This window comes from Manis pentadactyla, chromosome 3 (genome assembly GCF_030020395.1).
Source record: "Manis pentadactyla isolate mManPen7 chromosome 3, mManPen7.hap1, whole genome shotgun sequence".
NCBI classification, from domain to species: domain Eukaryota; kingdom Metazoa; phylum Chordata; class Mammalia; order Pholidota; family Manidae; genus Manis; species Manis pentadactyla.
The window spans coordinates 196,939,385-196,957,977 of NC_080021.1; the positions used below are offsets into that span (position 1 = coordinate 196,939,385).

At 35.6% G+C, this 18,593-nt stretch overlaps 1 protein-coding gene across 1 annotated transcript in view; it reads left to right on the plus strand.

The window, feature by feature from the left end:
• RAD23B (RAD23 homolog B, nucleotide excision repair protein) overlaps positions 1–18,593 on the plus strand; it is a 53,887-nt gene that overhangs the window by 7,763 nt on the left and 27,531 nt on the right. Inside the window, exons 2-3 of the mRNA XM_036903309.2 lie at positions 7,648–7,729; positions 16,189–16,268. Coding sequence (XP_036759204.1) covers positions 7,648–7,729; positions 16,189–16,268 — 162 coding nt within the window. The remainder of the gene's footprint in view (positions 1–7,647; positions 7,730–16,188; positions 16,269–18,593) is intronic.

Genomic DNA, 18,593 nt, shown 5'->3' on the forward strand with positions numbered 1-18,593 from the left:
TGGCCACAAATAACTAATGAATATGAACTGGTCCTAGATTCTTGAATAGGTAGATAAAAATTGTTACTTATCACTCCCTCTCCTCCTCAACGCACTTGTGGTTGCATTAGGTAGTTGGCTTTTTTTGTAGTGCGTTAGATCCATTCTCTACCTATGTAGAAACTTTAATGGTTAAAGATACCTTGGGAGTGTCTACTTTTTCACTTGATCTTCAGTGTCTCTCCGTTTTGATCTTGTTGAAATAATAATGTTAGGAATACATTTTATAATAGATTAAATTGGCATGAAAACCTAAATAACAGTTTCTGTGGGAAAAATGGACTCTGGATTTCAAATTATATTTAAAATAGTAGCTTTTGGGGTTATAACCCTAATTTGAGAATTGATTGCCTTTGTTTACTATGTATTCACACATTATTAATACTATACTCTCAGTTGTTTGAATAAAAAAAAACTATTGTGCTGCATTCCTTGGGTCTGGTGGGGAGATTTTTTTCTGTTGAACTGCAGTCAACTGACATCTTTATAGATAATTCCATTTTTAAAATTAGGAGGAATCTACTTTGGGGGAAAAATTGAGGAACTAATCCTCAGTGCCTGTGCCAGTTTCTCAAATAAAAGGATACCACCCAAGGAACCAGAAAGGAAAAAGCTTTGCCTGTAGTATAAATCTATGGTCCTTTCTAAACATTTGGCTTTGGGGACTTTTCTTTCCTTTTGCGAATGGTTAATTGCCAGATTTTAGCTACTCTTACTATTTTTAAAACTTCCTAAGCTATGTAGTATTAGAAGCACTGCCTCAGACTTTTCCTTTTTAATGAAATATGCCCTCAAAACTGTAGTATATTCTTTTATAATATTAGGAAGCAATGGTTGGGAGGGATGCAGTGAGATTTTTTTCCTTTTAAACTCTTTAAGTTTTCCCTTAAATTACCAAAATAACCGAGTCTTGTTATACTAAGTAAAGTGTATTAGATAAAAAGCAAAAGGCAAATTTTAGGGCCCTGGTCTAAGTAACCACTGTGGACTCTTGTCTTTGCTGCTAAACATTTTTGTAAGTAATACATAACCACAACTATGCTGTTAGTTTTTTAAAAATCAATTGCTTAACAACTGGCTTTTGTCCCTTAAAGATAAATGTAAGTATGTCATTCATTTATTCATATGTGCATTCATTCAGTTACTACCTTGCATAGTCATCCTTGTTGTATTGCATAGGTGGGTGCATGTGCTGTAATGTATTACCATATCACCATTGACAGGTGTTCAGGGTTTTCGATATTACGAATAGTAGTGCAAAGCAAATACTGCCTGTTCATATATCTTGGACGTATGTGTGTGAGCATCTCTTCAGCATTGATTTCTGGATGTTGAATTCCTGGATTGTAGGCTGGCAGGTTGCCTCAAAAATGCCTGTATCAGTGTTTGCAAATAGAGTGTTTGTCATTCACCAAAAACAACTTCCCTTTGTGTACCTAGCCATGATTCAAATGGAGATGTAGCACAGAGTAAATGAACTAAATATCATGAAGCACTCTATATACTGCCTGGCATATGGGAGGTGCATAGCATGCATGAACTGTTAAGATTCATTCAGCCTCTGTATTTCAGGGCTACCCGTTAAAGCTTGCATAATTCTTTTTACTGTACATAGTTCTAACAATAATAAGGAACAACATGGTACAGCAGTAATAAGGAAAATAACACTGTAACATTGAGGAAGCTGGGTTATATGAATGTTCAATTGCTGATCTAACCATGAAGCAATAGTTCTAGAAATCTTATGCAAAAGTTGTGTAAGAAGACTGACATGCATAACATACTTCTGACATTGGGATATAATTCATAAGACATTATTTTGGTATCTGAAACATGCAGTTTGAATTTGTTGACTGGAAATGACTTTGAATGGTTGTTGGCCTGAAGCAGAGCAGTGCCATAGGATGCCATGTAGTGTTCACATTGGGAAATAGTTGGGTGCTAAGTTGGAAACATTGGATGAAATGATTTGATGTGATGAATATGGGAGAAGGAAGAGATCAGCACCTCACAAGGGAATGGGATGAAGAGGGCAACATTAACTTTTGTGTTGGTCCTTTTTAATAGACTGTTATTATGATTATCTCCGTTTTGGAGAAAAAATAAAATCCATGTCAGTTATGTTTAATATTAGATACTGAGCATGGTTTTCTTTCACAATGCACAATTTCATAAAAGAAATACTTGCCTCGAACAAAGTTGGATTTCTTGAGCTTTGTAGATTATTGGATTGATGATAAACTAGGAGAAATCTTTTATCTAGGAGGAAATAATGCAGCGAAAAGAAAGTTTAGTCCCTGCTTCTTGTTTATTAGCCTTGGATAAGGTAGCCCGGATTGTTTACTGGGACCGTAGTCCTCGGTTTTAGATCTGTCTTGTTATAGATGACTTAGAACCGGGAGCATTGGCACAGGGCCCCAGCACACTGTTGGAGGAGTCGTAACTTCATCTGCTGCTGGCCATAACCTTCCCAAGAGAAACCATATGCAGAGTTGCTATCTCTTCCTTCTTTGCAGCATGCAGAAAGAAGGTGTTTCTTTATAAGCTGTTCTAAAGTGTGCTCAACTTGACTGTGTTAGGGAAGATATAGGCAAAAATTTAGAAGCTATCTTTTGGCTTCTAAAAGATAGACATTATGGTTGAAATGTCTATGCGACATCCAGTGAAGGTGTCCAGTAGAGGGTTTGCATAACTAAAAAGTCAGGGAAGAGCTGGGTTCGAGATACAGATGACATCTGGATGTTTTTTAAAACTAGGTGTAGATTAGATGGATTATTCTGTAAGTTACTGTAGAAGAAAAGGCAATGGTGGGCATAAGACTGAGTAACACTTAAAGGGCTGGCCAAGGAAGAGGATTTCACAAAGGAGTTAACAGAGATAGAAGGAAAACCAGATTAGTATGGCATTATGGAAGCTAAAGGAAGACAGTGAAAAGGAGAGACTAGTCAGTACTGTCAAATACGACAGAAAGGTCAATTAAAATAGGGAAGGACTCAAAAGTGTCTGATTGTGATGGTGCTGAATTCATGGTACTGCTAAGGTCCTTCCTAATAGAATTGGGCAATAAGCACTACTGGACAAAATAATCATCAAAATGAGAATAAAGTCCACACTTCTGTTTATTAGCACTGTATTGCATTCTTGAGTAGTAGGGGTGTTTGGGGGGGGGGCAAGTAAATGAAGACAATGTATGTAGTTAATTTTTTTTTTTAATCTGTGAGAATAAGAGGCTAATGTAATTAGACCAGAGATATGGTGTTAAGAGGATTTTTTTGTTTTTAACATGATAGAGAATTTTGTCTCCTTAGTGTGAATGAAAATGAGCTGGCTTTGAGGGACATGTTGACAAGAAAGCTGGAGGAGAGTATTAAAACATGAATCTGTCAAGGTACTGGAGAACATTGGAGGGAGAACCAAGGGACAGGTGGGAAGAATTAGGTTCGAAAGAGGGATACCTTTTTCATCTAATAGGTGGGAAGTAGATTAGGGGTGGAGAGTAGGTGGGTCTGGATACAAAAAAAAAAATGTATTTCAGTTTAGTAGCTGAAAGTTGAAGTTGAGTTCCTCTTATGTCTTATGTTTTGAATGAAGTGGAAGTGGTCATCTGTCAGGGGCTAGGTGTCTAGTGTTAGGAATCAAATTTAGAGGAGACTGCAGGTTTGAACTTTCCTCCCAGAGAATGGAGAAGAACCAGGAGAACAGAAGGATGGAGGGTATCTTTCATTTCCTACAGTAGCACTTAGAAGACTGGTTATAAATGTGGAGAGGGAATGGGTCAGATAGTTAAAGATAAGATTTATTAGCTAAGTGAGGGAGGACAATGTAACCAGAGTGGTTGAAGTAAATTTTGTGTTGAGTACTGATTAAATGAATTCAGTTGTATTGGTTCAAATACTAAATTTTGCCTAGTAGAGCCAGCAGAAGGAAAAGGAAGTCTGTGAGAATAGGAAGAAGAATGACAGAAGCAGCAGCATTGTTGTTTAAGTTGACTAGAGCTGACAGTAAAAATCAGAATGGAAGTAGAGATTCTGGGGACCACAGTCTCAACGAGATGCAAGACCAGGATAGGGAACAGTTATTGAGAAAGCTGGTGGGAGTAGGAGATTGGTATTTGTAATTTCAAAGATGGACCAGTTTTGGTAAAATAAGATTTCAGCCTGTATCCTGTCAGTAGGTGACTTACGTAGATTGGAAGTGAAGATCATTGTATTCAGTTTAAGAAACAGTGCCAGAACTGTGGACAGGTCAGTGAACCTCTTCCAGGGTCTAGTTCAGTTATTTTCTTTGATACATTACCCAGAGTGGTATTACTGGGTCAAGTGCTCTCCCCAGCATGTTGAGGATTTTGGGTATATTGCCCTCAAAACATTGTATCGTTTGATTCTCAGTCTCTTTCCACACTTGACACCAAGATTTGTTGAAGGTAGTCTTTTCCAGTATGACAGTCTATTGGGTTAGTAGTGGTGTCTGACATTAAGACTGGTGCTTTTTGTTAGTAGTGAGGTTGAAGTTTTCTTTTTATTAACTATGTGAATGCGAATTGCCAGCCCCAGTCATATGTCCATTTTTCTGTTGGCACAGGAACCATTTTCTACCATTTCTCAATTAATTTATTTGCATTTTTCCTTTTGGTATTTGTCTTATTATTATTTGAGTTATATGCTTAATTTATTTATTGTCCTTTGTTTAATAATAAGCACTCTTACTGTTTGTGATTTTTTTTTTAGCCAGATCAAGTATTGAAGTGTATAGAGTTCTCATCTTCTTAATATTCTTTAAGCAGTTTCAATTGCTTTGAAGCAAATATTAAATTATTTAGTAGTAAATAATTGGAGATGGTCATAGTGGTTTGTCCTTCTTTCCTTAACTTACAAAGTGTTTTTGTTCTTTTATTGTTGTTGTTTCCTCCCACTTTTTTGATATACAAAGCTAAAGAGTGGGTCCTTTACTTATTTAGGTTTTTGAAAATAGTAAAATATTCTTTGTGGCCTAAACTTTTAAAATACATTTATGGGTGCTGGAAACAAACAGAAACTATTTGTATAGAAACTACATAAATGGATAGAAGCTATATTAATTTAATCTATCTTAATTGCTTATTCATCCTGACTTGTCAAGAAATGAGATTCCTGCTTCTTTTAAGTCTTTTACTTTTTGCTTCACATATTTCTTTGTTTTCTTTTTCTTCACGTATTTCTATGCTGTCTTACTCATTCAGCAAGTGATAATTGAGCACCTAGTATGTGTTAAACCACTATGTACTCTTCTAAGAACTGGATTCACTAATAGTGACACATGTGAAGTGGAAGTTATTTGTGATTTTCACCAAGCAATCAGTTGCAAATACTGCATCTCCTCCTCTGTAAACAAGTATGGAAGGAAATTTACCATTCACCACAGTGCTCTGAGATCTGCCACCATTCAGTTGACTTTGAGCAAGTCATTTAGCATGTAAGATAGCAGTTCTCAAACTTCATTTGCAGGACCCCTTTATAATTATTGAGGACTGCCAAATAACTTGTCCGTGTGCTTGTATCTACTGATATTTATTGTATTAGAAATTGAAGCAAATTATTCAAATGTTCATTTAAAAATAGTAAAACCATTAAATGTTGTAATTAACATATTTATGTGTGAAAAATTGTTTCCAAAACAAAAAGTAGAGGGTTAAGATTTGTGCATTTTGTTATATGTACTTCAGTAAAAAATAAAGATTAAAAAGTGAGAAAACTGACATTGTTTTTACAGTTTTGCAAATCTCTTTAATGTTTAGCTTAATAGAAGATAGTTGGGTTCTCACCTGCTTCTACTTGGTCTTACTTGCCTTGTATTTGTAGCCTCTAGAAAAGTCAACTATGTACTTGTGAGAAAATGAGAGTGAAAAAAGGCAAATGTCTTTCATCTTTCACACCACCTGATAAGGTCTTACGACCTTCAGGAGCCCTGGACCACACCTTGAGAATCACTGCTCTAGGCCTTAGCATTCAATAGCAATATGGGTGTTAACTAGATGATCCTCAAAGGTTATTTTATCTCCAAAATTTAGTGTCTTTTATTTCCCACTCTTATAAAGTGCTAACTGAGCTAAATGTAAGTCGTGGACTCCCTGTACTTTATTTTGAACCACACCTAGCATAGAGTTTACCATCTAGTAGGAGAACATACTAACGTGGATAAGGCCATGGAATTTATATTCTGAGTTTACTGATGTTGAGATCAGATTTTCTGAGCGCTCTTTAAAAAGTTGTTGCTTGTGTTAGTTTGACCTTTGAAATGCAGAAAAGTAGGAAATAATGTTTTGAGGTTCTTGTAATGGATTTCTACTTTGGGGGACACCAGCATAGCAGTGATACATAACTGACACATTTCAGGAGATCAGTGTAGCAGGGGTGATATATATGTTATTTGCAAAATATTCTGCTCTAAAGCTTGGAGTCTGAAGAGCTGGTTTAGGGTTTCAGCTACTACTAGTAGCAATGTGATAGGGGGAGGAGATTGACCCCTTATTTCTCTTTCTTCACTTATAAAATTGAGTGGATGATATTCCAGTTTTGTCCCAGAGTTTTGGGGACTGTGAAATTGCGTATGTTAATATACTTGAAGCTACATAAACATTACTTTTTAAAAAAAAAATAAAAGATTATGCCATCACTTTTTAACTGTACAGAGGAGCCCTGTCTTTGTATCCCTATCAGGTTTTCACCTGAAGCTCAGAACTGTCAACCCAGGTGATTATCAGAAGTATTCTGAGAATTTGGAGGAAATAGAATTACTCCCTTCAATTCTTGTTCCTTTAAAGTAATGATATTAGTTCTGCTCTGTTTCTGTGCGTGTTTTTACTCCTATACCACCCTACTTTCTGATCAGTTTATTTCAGAAATTGGTTGGGTTTGTTTTCTAAATATTTCACAACGAACCCATTGTCACGTAATTTTAGGAATCAAAGAGACTGTAAAAATCATCTGGTCCAGTCCCTCCTACTTTTATAGATGAGGCTGATGTTGAAAGAAACTGAGCTACTTGTTTAAAATCATTTTGGTAGTACAGTGATTCCCAGCCTTGGCTGAACTTTGGAGCCACCTGTAAAGCTTTTAAAAAATACTTGTGTACAGGCCCCTGCCTCAGAAATTATGTTTTAATTAGTCTTTTAAAGTCCCCTTAGGTGATTATAATGAAATGTTACCCATTTTTACAGTGAACCATTTGCCTTTTAACATCATATTTAACTTTTAATATTGTAGATAAGACCATCTTATTTCTCAGATGTAGGTTAGAGAGCTTTTCTTACTCTGAGAAATAAGCTCATAAACTTTATAATGAGAATCAAAACTTTTTGATGTTTGCACTTTTATTTTGAATAGATTAATCCAGTCAACTTCTAAAGTTTTTTAATCCATGTATAACAGTGTGGCAAAACAAAGTTTAAACCTATTATACTTGATACGGATTAGTAATGGGTCTTTTGATATAATACTGTGAAGACATGACCTTTTAAGTTTTGGGAAGCATTAATATATATAAAAATTTTATCTTGCATCATTTATTCAGGTTCTGGTTTATCATTTGTTGTTTTGGCAATTTTGAAAACAATCTTTACTTTTCCTACAGGTGAAAGCACTGAAAGAGAAGATTGAATCTGAAAAGGGGAAAGATGCCTTTCCTGTAGCAGGTCAAAAATTAATTTATGCAGGTATGAATCAAATATTGAAAGTAATATGCCCGTTTCCTTACTTACAGTGGCAGTCTTTTAATTTTACAAATATGACCTTATGGATTGTAGTGTATGCAAATTGATTGTCAGAAACTTGATTGCATAGAAGCAGTGAATGAGCAATCATTTGGATATATTAACAGTTCTCTCTTTATTCACATTTGCTTTATATATTTATCTAATGATGTTAGTTTAGTTTTATCTCTTGTAAGCATTATATAATTGGCTTTTATATTTTTTTAAATTTAAGTGGTTCATATAGTACTTGTTTCGTCTTGCTTAGCATAATGTTCTCAGAGTCCATGATGTCACAAATGACAGGATGTCTTCCTTTCTCACGACTAAGTAATATTTCATTGGGTATATGTACTGTACCTTTTATCCATCCATTTGTTCAGAGGCATTTGAGTTGTTTCCATATCTTGGCTATTGTGAATAGCGCTGTGATAAACATGTGAAGGCATGTATTACATTGAAATACTGTTTTCATTTTCTTTACAAGTGGGCTTACTAGATTGTTTGATAAATTTTTAGTATTTTAAGGAACCTCTATTTTGTTTTCATAATAGTTGGACCAGTTTATATTCCCACCGATAATGTTTTAAGAGTTCCCTTTTCACCACATCCTTGCCAGAACCTATTGTCTCTTGTCTTCTCAGTGATAGCTATTCTAATAGGTGTGAGGTAATGCATCGGTGTTTTGGTTGCATTTTCTTGATGACTAGTGATGTTAAGCATCTTTTCATGTGTCAGTTGCCCATTTTGTCCTTTTTGGAGAAATATGTTTAGTTCTCATTTTTTAAATCAGATTGTTGGGTTTTTTTGTCACTGAGTTGAGTTCTTTATATATTTGGATATTAGTCCCTTATCTGCTGTATGGTTTGCAAAAACTTTCTCCTGTTCCGTAGGCTGCCTTTTCATTTTGTTTCCTTTGCTGTGCAAAACCTTTGGAGTTTCACATAGTTCCATTTGTTGATTTTTTTTCTTTTGTTGTTTGTACTTTTGGTGTCATGCCCAGAATATTATGGCCAAGACCAATGTTGATGAACGTCTTTCCTATGTTTTTTGCTAGGAGTTCTATGGTATCAGGGCCTATGTTTTAGACTTTGATCCATTTCGAGTTAATTTTTGTTAAGTGGTTTGAGATAGGGGTGTGATTTCATTGTTCTGCATGTGTTTCTCCAGTTTTCTCTGTACAATTTGTTGAAGAGACTTCTCACTGGCTTTTGTATTTTTAACCAACCTGAGCATTTTTAAAATCTATTGAAATCATCCTTACTGATTGCTTATTACTGTAGTTGGAATCATCCTGTGAACTTAAATGTCAGTCTATATGTTTTTTAAATAAAACACAAAAATTGATAGAATATAGAAAACCTTATATGTCAAAAGACACTGTAAATAAATGACAGGAAAGGGAAAGTTTATCTTCAGATTTTATAGAGTTCTTAGAAATCAATAAAGAAAGAATATAATCAGGAAATGGCAAAGTTAACTAGCCTCACTAGTAACCAGGAAAATGTTTGCTAAAAATAGATTTGATAAGTGAAATTTGTGGAGAAATTCTTTATTTTTCAAAAGAAATATTGAACAGTGTCACTGTAGATGTCAGTAAGGTGGATAATGGATTGCCCATGAATTCTTGTCTCTTCCTCCATAGAAATTTTGTAGTAGTTTCTTAACTGAGATGTTTAGAGGAAACACTAGCCATGTGATTAGGAATCAGAAGCCTAAAAAGAGGCACATAGTTGGTGGCAAACATAAAACTAGAATTTCTGAATTTTCTAGTTTTGGCCTATTTTCTCATTCCTATACTGAATAGAAATGCTATTCTTTTCTGTCCTAATGTTTGAAATTTTTGATTCAGTAACTTTTTAAAAATGAACAACTAAATTCAAGGAAAAGGAAACCTGAAGGAATCAACTTGAACATTTGATCTTCAACATGACCAGTCTTGTATATTCTGTGCCTTACTCAGTCCTGTGCCATCTTGTCATTTCTGTGTAACAAGTCATTTTCTGAAGTACTTTTTATTTTTTTATTTTTTATTAAGGTATGATTGATATACACTCTTATGAAGGTTTCACATGAAAAAACAATGTGCTTACTACATTTACCCATATTATCAAGTCCCCACCCATACCTCAATGAAGTCACTGTCCATCAGTGCAGCAAGATGCCACAGACCCACTATGTGCCTTCTCTGTGCTGCACTGTTCTCCCCATGATCCCCCACACCATGTGTACTAAACATAATACCCCTCAGTACCCTTCTCCCTCCTTCCCCACCTGCCCTCCCACACCCCTTCCCTTTGGTAACCACTAGTTCATTCTTGCAGTCTCTGAGTCTGTTGCTATTTTGTTCCTTCAGTTTTCCTTCATTGTTATATTCCACAAATGAGGGAAATCATTTGGCATTTGTCTTTCTCTGCCTGGCTTATTTCACTGAGCATAATGTCCTCCAGCTCCATCCATGTTGTTGCAAATGGTAGGATTTGTTTCTTTCTTATGGCCGAATACTATTCCATTGTGTATATGTACTACATCTTCTTTATCCATTCATCTACTGATGGACACTTGGGTTGTTTTCTTATCTTGGCTATTGTAAAAAGTGCTGCGATAAATATAGGGGTGTATATGTCTTTTTGAATCTGAGAAGTTGTATTCTTTGGGTAAATTCCAAGGAGTGGGATTCCTGGGTCAAATGGTATTTCCATTTTTAGTTTTTTGAGGAACCTCCATATTGCTTTCCACAATGGTTGAACTAGCTTACATTCCCACCAGCAGTGTAGGAGGGTTCCCCTTTCTCCACATCCTTGCCAGCATTTGTTGTTCTTAGTCTTTTCAATGCTGGCCATCCTTACTGGTGTGAGGTGATACCTCATTGTGGTTTTAATTTGTATTTCCCTGATGATTAGTGATGTGGAGCATCTTTCATGTGTCTGTTGGCCATCTGAATTTCTTCATTGGAGAACTGTCTTTTCATATCCTCTGCCCATTTGTTAATCGGGTTATTTGCTTTTTGGGTGTTGAGGTGTGTAAGTTCTTTATATATTTTGGATGTTAACCCCTGTCGGATATGTCATTTACAAATATATTCTCCCATACTGTAGGATGCCTTTTTGTTCTCTTGATGGTGTCCTTTGCTGTACAGAAACTTTTTAGTTTGATGTAGTCCCATGAGTTCATTTTTGCTTTTGTTTCCCTTGCTGGAGGAGATGCGTTCAGGAAGAAGTTGCTCATGCTTATATTCAGGAGATTTTTGCCTGTGTTGTCTTCTAAGAGTTTTATGGTTTCATGACTTACATTCAAGTCTTTAATCCATTTCGAGTTTACTTTTGTGTAGGGGTTAAACAATAATCCAATTTCATTCTGTTGCATGTAGCTGTCCAGTTTTGCCAACACAAGCTGTTGAAGAGGCTGTCATTTCCCCATTGTATATCCATGGCTCCTTTATCATATATTAATTGACCATATATGGTTGGGTTTACATCAGGGCTCTCTAGTCTTTTCCATTGGTCTGTGGGTCTGTTCTTGTGCCAGTACCAAATTGTCTTGATTACTGTGGCTTTGTAGTAGAGCTTGAAGTTGGGGAGCATAATGCCCCCAGCTTTATTCTTCCTTCTCAGAATTGCTTTGGCTATTTGAGGTCTTCTATGGTTCCATATTTTTAGAACAATTTTCTCTAGTTTGTTGAAGAATGCTGTTGGTATTTTGATAGGAATTGCATTGAATCTGTAGATTGCTTAAGGCAGGATGGCTATTTTGACAATATTAATTCTTCCTATCCATGAGCATGGGATGAATTTCCATTTATTGGTATCTTCTTTAATTTCTCTTAAGAGTGTCTTGTAGTTTTCAGGGTATAGGTCTTTCACTTCCTTGGTTAGGTTTATTCCTAAGTATTTTATTCTTTTTGCTGCAACTGTGAATGGAATTGTTTTCCTGATTTCTCTCTCTACTACTTCATTGTTAGTGTATAGGAATGCCACAAGATTTCTGTGTATTAATTTTATATCCTGCAACTTTGCTGAATTCAGATATTAGATCTAATAGTTTTGGCGTGGATTCTTTAGGGTTTTTTATGTACAATATCATGTCATCTGCAAACAGTTTAACTTCTTCCTTGCCAATCTGGATTCCTTTTATTTCTTTCTGTTGTCTGATTACTGTGGCTAGGACCTCCAGTACTATGTTGAATAGAAGTGGGGAAAGTGGGCAACCTTGTATTGTTCCTGATCTTAAAGGAAAGCTTTTAGCTTCTCACTGTTAGGTATGATGTTGGCTGTGGGTTTGTCATATATGGCCTTTATTATGTTGAGGTATTTGCCCTCTATACCCATTTTGTTGAGAGTTTTTATCATGAATGGATGTTGAATTTTGTTGAATGCTTTTTCAGCATCTATGGAGATGATCATGTGGTTTTTGTCCTTTTTGTTGATGTGGTAGATGATGTTGATGGATTTTCGAATGTTGTACCATCCTTGCATCCCTGGATAAATCCTACTTGATCATAATGGATGAACTTTTTGATATATTTTTGAATTCTGTTTGCTAATATTTTGTTGCGTATTTTTGCATCTATGTTCATCAGGGATATTGGTATGTAATTTTTTTTGTGTGTGATGTCTTTGCCTGGTTTTGGTATTAGAGTGATGCTGGTGTCATAGAATGAGTTTGGAAGTATTCCCTCTTGTACTCTTTGGAAAACTTTGAGGAATATGGGTATTAGGTCTTCACTAAATGTTTAATAAAATTCAGCTGTGAAGCCATCTGGTCCAGGAGTTTTGTTCTTAGGTAGTTTTTGATTACCAGTTTGATTTTGTCATTGGTAATTGGTCTGTTCAGATTTTCTGTTTCTTCCTTGGTCAGCTTTGGAAGGTTGTATTTCTCTAGAAAAGTTGTCCATTTCTTCTAGGTTATCCAGTTTGTTAGCATATAATTTTTCATAGTATTCTCTAATAATTCTTTGTATTTCTGTGGTGTCCATAGTGACTTTTCCTTTCTCATTTCTGATTCTGTATATGTGTGTAGACTCTTTTTCTTGAAAAGTTTGGCTAGGGGTTTATCTATTTTGTTTATTTTCTCAAAGAACCAGCTCTTGCTTTCATTGATTCTTTCTATTTTTCTATTCTCAATTTTATTTATTTATGCTCTAATCTTCATTATGTCCCTCCTTCTACTCACTTTGGGCCTCATTTGTTCTTCTTTTTCTAGTTTCGTTAATTGTGAGTTTAGACTGCTTATATGGGATTGTTCTTCTTTCCTGAGGTAGGCCTGAATTGCAGTATACTTTCCTCTTAGCACGGCCTTAGCTGTGTCCCACAGATTTTGTGGTGTTGAATTATTGTTGTAATTTGTCTCCATATATTGCTTGATCTCTGTTTTTATTTGGTCATTGATCCATTGGTTATTTAGGAGAATGTTGTTAAGCCTCCATGTGTTTGTGGGATTTTTCATTTTCTTTGTGTAATTTATTTCTAGTTTCATACCTTTGTGATCTGAGAAACTGGTTGGTACAATTTCAATCTTTTTTAATTTACTGAGGCTCTTTTTGTGGCCCTAGTATATGATCTATTCTTGAAAATGTTCCATGTGCACTTGAGAAGAATGTGTATCCTACTGTTTTTGGTTATAGAGTTCTGTAGATGTCTATTAGGTTGATCTGTTCTAATGTGTTGTTTAGTTAGTGCCTCTGTGTCCTTACTTATTTTCTTTCTGGTTGATCTGAGTGGAGTGTTGAAATCTCCTAGAATGAATGCACTGCATTCTATTTCCCCTTTTAATTCAGTTAGTATTTGTTTCACGTATGTCGGTGATCCTGTGTTGGGTGCATAGAGATTTATAATGGTTATATCTTCTTTTTGGATTGACCCCTTTATCATTATGTAATGTCCTTCTTTGTCTCTTGTGACTTTGTTTTGAAGTCTATTTTGTCTGATACAAGTACTGCAACTTCTGCTTTTTTCTAGTAGTTGCATGAAATATCTTTTTCCATCCCTTGACTTTTAGTCTGTGAATGTCTTTGGGTTTAAAGTGAGTCTTTTCTAGGCAGCATATAGATGGGTCTTGTTTTTTTATCCATTCAGTGACTCTGTGTCTTTTGATTGGTGCATTCAGTCCATTTACATTTAGGGTGATTATCGATAGGTATGTACTTATTGCCATTTCAGGCTTTAGATTCGTGGTTACCAAAGGTTCCGGGTAACTTCCTTACTATCTAAGAGTTTAACTTAGCTCACTTAATATGCTATTACAAACACAATCTAAGGGTTCTTATCTTTTTCTCCTCCTTTTTCTTCATCCTCCATTCTTTATATGTTAGGTATCATATTCTGTACTCTTTGTCTATCCCTTGATTTACTTTGGGGATAGTTAATTTAATTTTGCATTTGCTTAGTAATTAGCTGTTCTACTTTCTTTACTGTGGTTTTATTACCTCTGGTGACAGCTATTAAACCTTAGGAACACTTCCATCTATAGCAGTCCCTCCAAAATAGACTGTAGAGATGGTTTGTGGGAGGTAATTCTCTCAGCTTTTGCTTATCTGGAAATTGTTTAATCCCTCCTTCAAATTTAAATGATTATCTTGCCGGATAAAGTAATCTTGGTTCCAGGCCCTTCTGCTTCATTGCATTACATACATCATGCCTCTCCCTTCTGGCCTGTAAGGTTTCTGCTGAGAAGTCTGATGGGCTTTCCTTTGTATGTAATGTTATTTCTGTCTCTGGCTGCTTTTAACAGTCTGTCCTTATCCTTGATCTTTTCCATTTTAATTACTATGTATCTTCATGTTGTCTTCCTTGGGTCCCTTGTGTTGGGAGGTCTGTGGATCTCCATGGCCTGAGAGACTATCTCCTTCCCCAGATTGGGGAAGTTTTCAGGAATTACCTCCTCAAAGACACTTCTATCCCTTTTCCTCTCTCTTCTTCTTCTGGTCCCCCTATGATGTGAATATTGTTCCGTTTGGATTTGTCACACAGTTCTCTCAATATTCTTTCATTCTTAGAGATCCGTTTTTCTCTCTGTGCCTCAGCTTCTTTGTATTCCTCTTCTCTAGTTTCTATTTCATTTATCATCTCCACCACTGTATCCAATCTGCTTTTAATTCCCTCCATTGTGCTCTGCAACAATTGGATCTCCGACCAGAATTCATTCCTCAGTTCTTGAATATCTTTCCGTACCGCCATTAGCATGTTAATGATTTTTATTTTGAACTCCCTTTCAGGAAGAGTCATGAGGTCCATATCATCTTTCTTAGGCATTATATTAGTTTTACTCTGTACCAGGTTGCTTTGGCATTTCATATTTATATGGTGCCCCCTAGTGTCCAGAATCTCTACTCTCTGGAGCTGCTCTGCCCCTGAAGCAATGTCAGGGGTGGCAGGGAAGTGGTATTGTTGCCTGGGGGGAGGAAAGAGCTGTTTCCTGCTTCCCGGCTTCTGTGCCTGTCTCCACTGCCTGAACCAGTGGGCCGAGCACACAGGTATGAACTTTTGTGCCAGAGCAGCCGGATATGGATCCCTGCTTTCTACAAGTGGCTGGAATCTCAGTCTCTCCAGTAATTCTGCCTGTCTTAGCTTTCCAACCCCGTAATCAGGAGCGTATCATGAAAGCACCATGAAATGTAGGTTTGTGTTCCCAGAACAGATCTCCGGAGTTAGGTATTCAGCAGTCCCAGGCCTCCACTCCCTCCCCACTCCATTTCTCTTCCTCCTGCCAGTGAACTGGGGTGGGGGAAGGGCTTGGCTCCCTCCAGGCCACAGCTTTGGTACATTACCCTGTTCCGTGAGGTCTGCTCTTTTCTCCAGCTGTTTGCAGTCTGGCACAGTCCTCTTCCCTGTTGCTCTCTCAGAATTAGTTGTATTAATTATATTTTTGTATTATATGCGGTTTTAGGAAGAAGCCTCTGTCTCAGCTCTCACCCGCCATCTTTAATCCACTCTTCTGAAGTACTTATTAGCATTTTACTCTTACAGCATTGGAGCATTTCCGTTTGGCTAGGTATTCAGTACTTGTGGGAGGAGGAAGCTTGTTCTCTTCTCCTTCCTCCCATCAAGAAGGATTATAGGTTATTCATTGGGTGATCCTTAGACGATCACAATAGTGAATTTTATTTGTCTTCATGATCTCCCTTTTCTCAGGAGCTAGTGAATACTTCCACACACAGCAAGTCTTTTTATTATAAGTAATAACTTTTAAAAATTGCTTAGGATGTCTATATACATTGTTTGTATTTGATATCTTTTAGTCAAAGTGCTTAAAGCTTTTTAACTAATCATGTTTCCATTTATATTTATCTTGGCGGATTGGTTAATAAATTTTTGGGGGGAAGTACTGATTGCATTGACATTGGTGATTGTTTTAACTTCAGTTACGTGTAAGATAAAGGTTACTGTGCCTTAAATAATATGTTTGTTTTTTCTTTAATGAACTAGGCAAAATCCTCAATGATGAGACTGCTCTAAAAGAATATAAAATAGATGAGAAAAACTTTGTGGTGGTTATGGTGACAAAAGTAAGTTTCAGCCTTATTCTGTGTATCTTTATGTATGTGTGTGTTTTTTAAAAAGTGATCTCAAGTCTTATATTTATACTTTAAGTGACTACAGTTTATGCACATCCATAGTGGCATGCATTTATCTGTTTGTTATTAAAGGTTTTAACATTTTATCTTGAATTAACCATAAAGTTAGTGATTTTATACATTTGTAGTTTGAACATAATTTTAAATAAATTAAAGCAGTTAATGTATAACATGTCATGCTAAAATTGGTTAGGTTTTGCTGGAATAGTAAAGTCACTAATTATGTAATTATTAGAAAGTATGATCCTTAGAAATGGTTAAGTTTTATTGTTTTGCAGTTTTTAATAAGGGTGTCTTAATGGGACCTGCTAAATTATATACTAGACCTGACAAATTCCTTAAGGCAGAAAGGGCATATAGACTCAGAATTGCATTGATACATCTTAGCTAATGGGATGGCTTTTTAGAAACTAAAAAAAGAAAAGGCAGCTAAAGAAATGATGGAGTGATTATTGTGGGGAAATTTTTAACAGAAATTCTTGTGCTTTATTGGACTAAAATATATTTGGAACAATTTATAAAAGTTAATCACTAAAATTTTTTAATTTTAATCTTTTAATTTTAAGCACCATATTTTGCTATATTTAGCACTCATTAAATGTTTAAATATAAAGGAACGGAATCATGAGGAAACTATCTCATCTAGTTTTTTTAAATTGTGATAAAATATACATAACACAAAATTTATCAGTTTAACCATTTTTAAATATATTGTACAGTGGCATTAGGTACATTCACATTGGTGCAAACCACAGCACCATCAGTCTCCAGATTTTTTTCATCTTCCCAAACTGAAACTGTACCCATTAAACAATAAGTCTCCATTTCCCCTCTCCCTTCAGTCTCTGGCACCACAATTCTGTTTTCTGTCTATTAATTTGACTACTCTGCATACCTCATATGAGTAGAATCTTACAGTATTTCCTTTCTGTGATTAGCTTACTTCCTTCAGCATAAGTCTTCAAGGTTCATCTGTGTATACAGCGTGTGCCAGAATTTCCATCCTTTTTAGGGCTGAGTAATACTCTTATCACTTCATCTAGTTTTATCATAGATACTACATAATGGGAAATGTGGTACACACACATTTGGATATATAATTTTTACTGATGTTACTTCCTTGAATATTACAGTAACCTCAACTATTTAGAAAATAACTAAGAATTAAGCAGGATAAGTCTTAGAATAGATGCATGCATTTGAAGAGCCAAGCCTTTTCATATTTTACATAGGATTCTGGTGATATTTTTTTTGTTTGATTTTCAAGTTCATAGTAGAGACCAGCCAGCTATTAAAAAGGGAAGATGACTTTTTATGTGGACAATTATGTGGAAGCAATGAGAAATAATCTTTTTACATAGGAAACAGAAAAAGCTATTAAGATCAGAAATAAACAGGAAAACTTCAAAAAGCAGATGGGTTTGGTATTGTTTAGAATAAAGCTTAAATCATTCTTTGTTGCATCAAGACCTCGAGGGCATGGTGTGTTATAATAGTGATCACAAATAATCTTAAGGGAAATAGTAAATTGGCATATTGCATTAACCCATTACATTTTTTATCTAGATTGGAGTTGTAGAACAGTAATAATTTGCAGAGTATTATATTGGCAATTAGAAGTTAGTAAGAGTTAAATACAAGTCTCTCAGACTAGAGAAAGGAAGGAGTGAATGCCACTAGTATTTTCTGAAGTCCCCTCCCCCATCTTGCACTAGAGCTTTTTTCCAGCACAATCTGTAATAGCTCGAATTGAAAATGAGACAAATCAGTTTCTTGCTCTTAGAATTTGTTGATTTATACTTGGGGCAATCACATTGAATTTAATCCCATCTTCTATCAAAACAGTCCACTTTCATTCTTAGTCAAGGTATGAGCTGAACAGATAGTATTGATAGGCCTTAGGAGAAGAATAAAACTCATAGTAAGATTTTTATGTGTCTGTAATTGCTTTTTGCTCTAGGGGAACCTTGATAGCTCTGCTACTAGTTCAGCAAGTGCTGAGCATGTGGTTATAATTTTATTTGACCTTTATTTTTCTGTTTATATACACATCTCAAGAGTTAGGTTGACTTCTTTGTACTTAACACATATCAGTCAATGTTGGGAAATACAGCAGAGTATTTGGCATGTTCATTAATCATACTTCTAATTCCATTTCAAGAAGGTTATTTTGATAATGCTTTTGAATGATAATACTTTAAAGTTATGAACAAGGAACTTAAATTACAAAGGTTTTGGGGGGAAATTGTGTGGTTG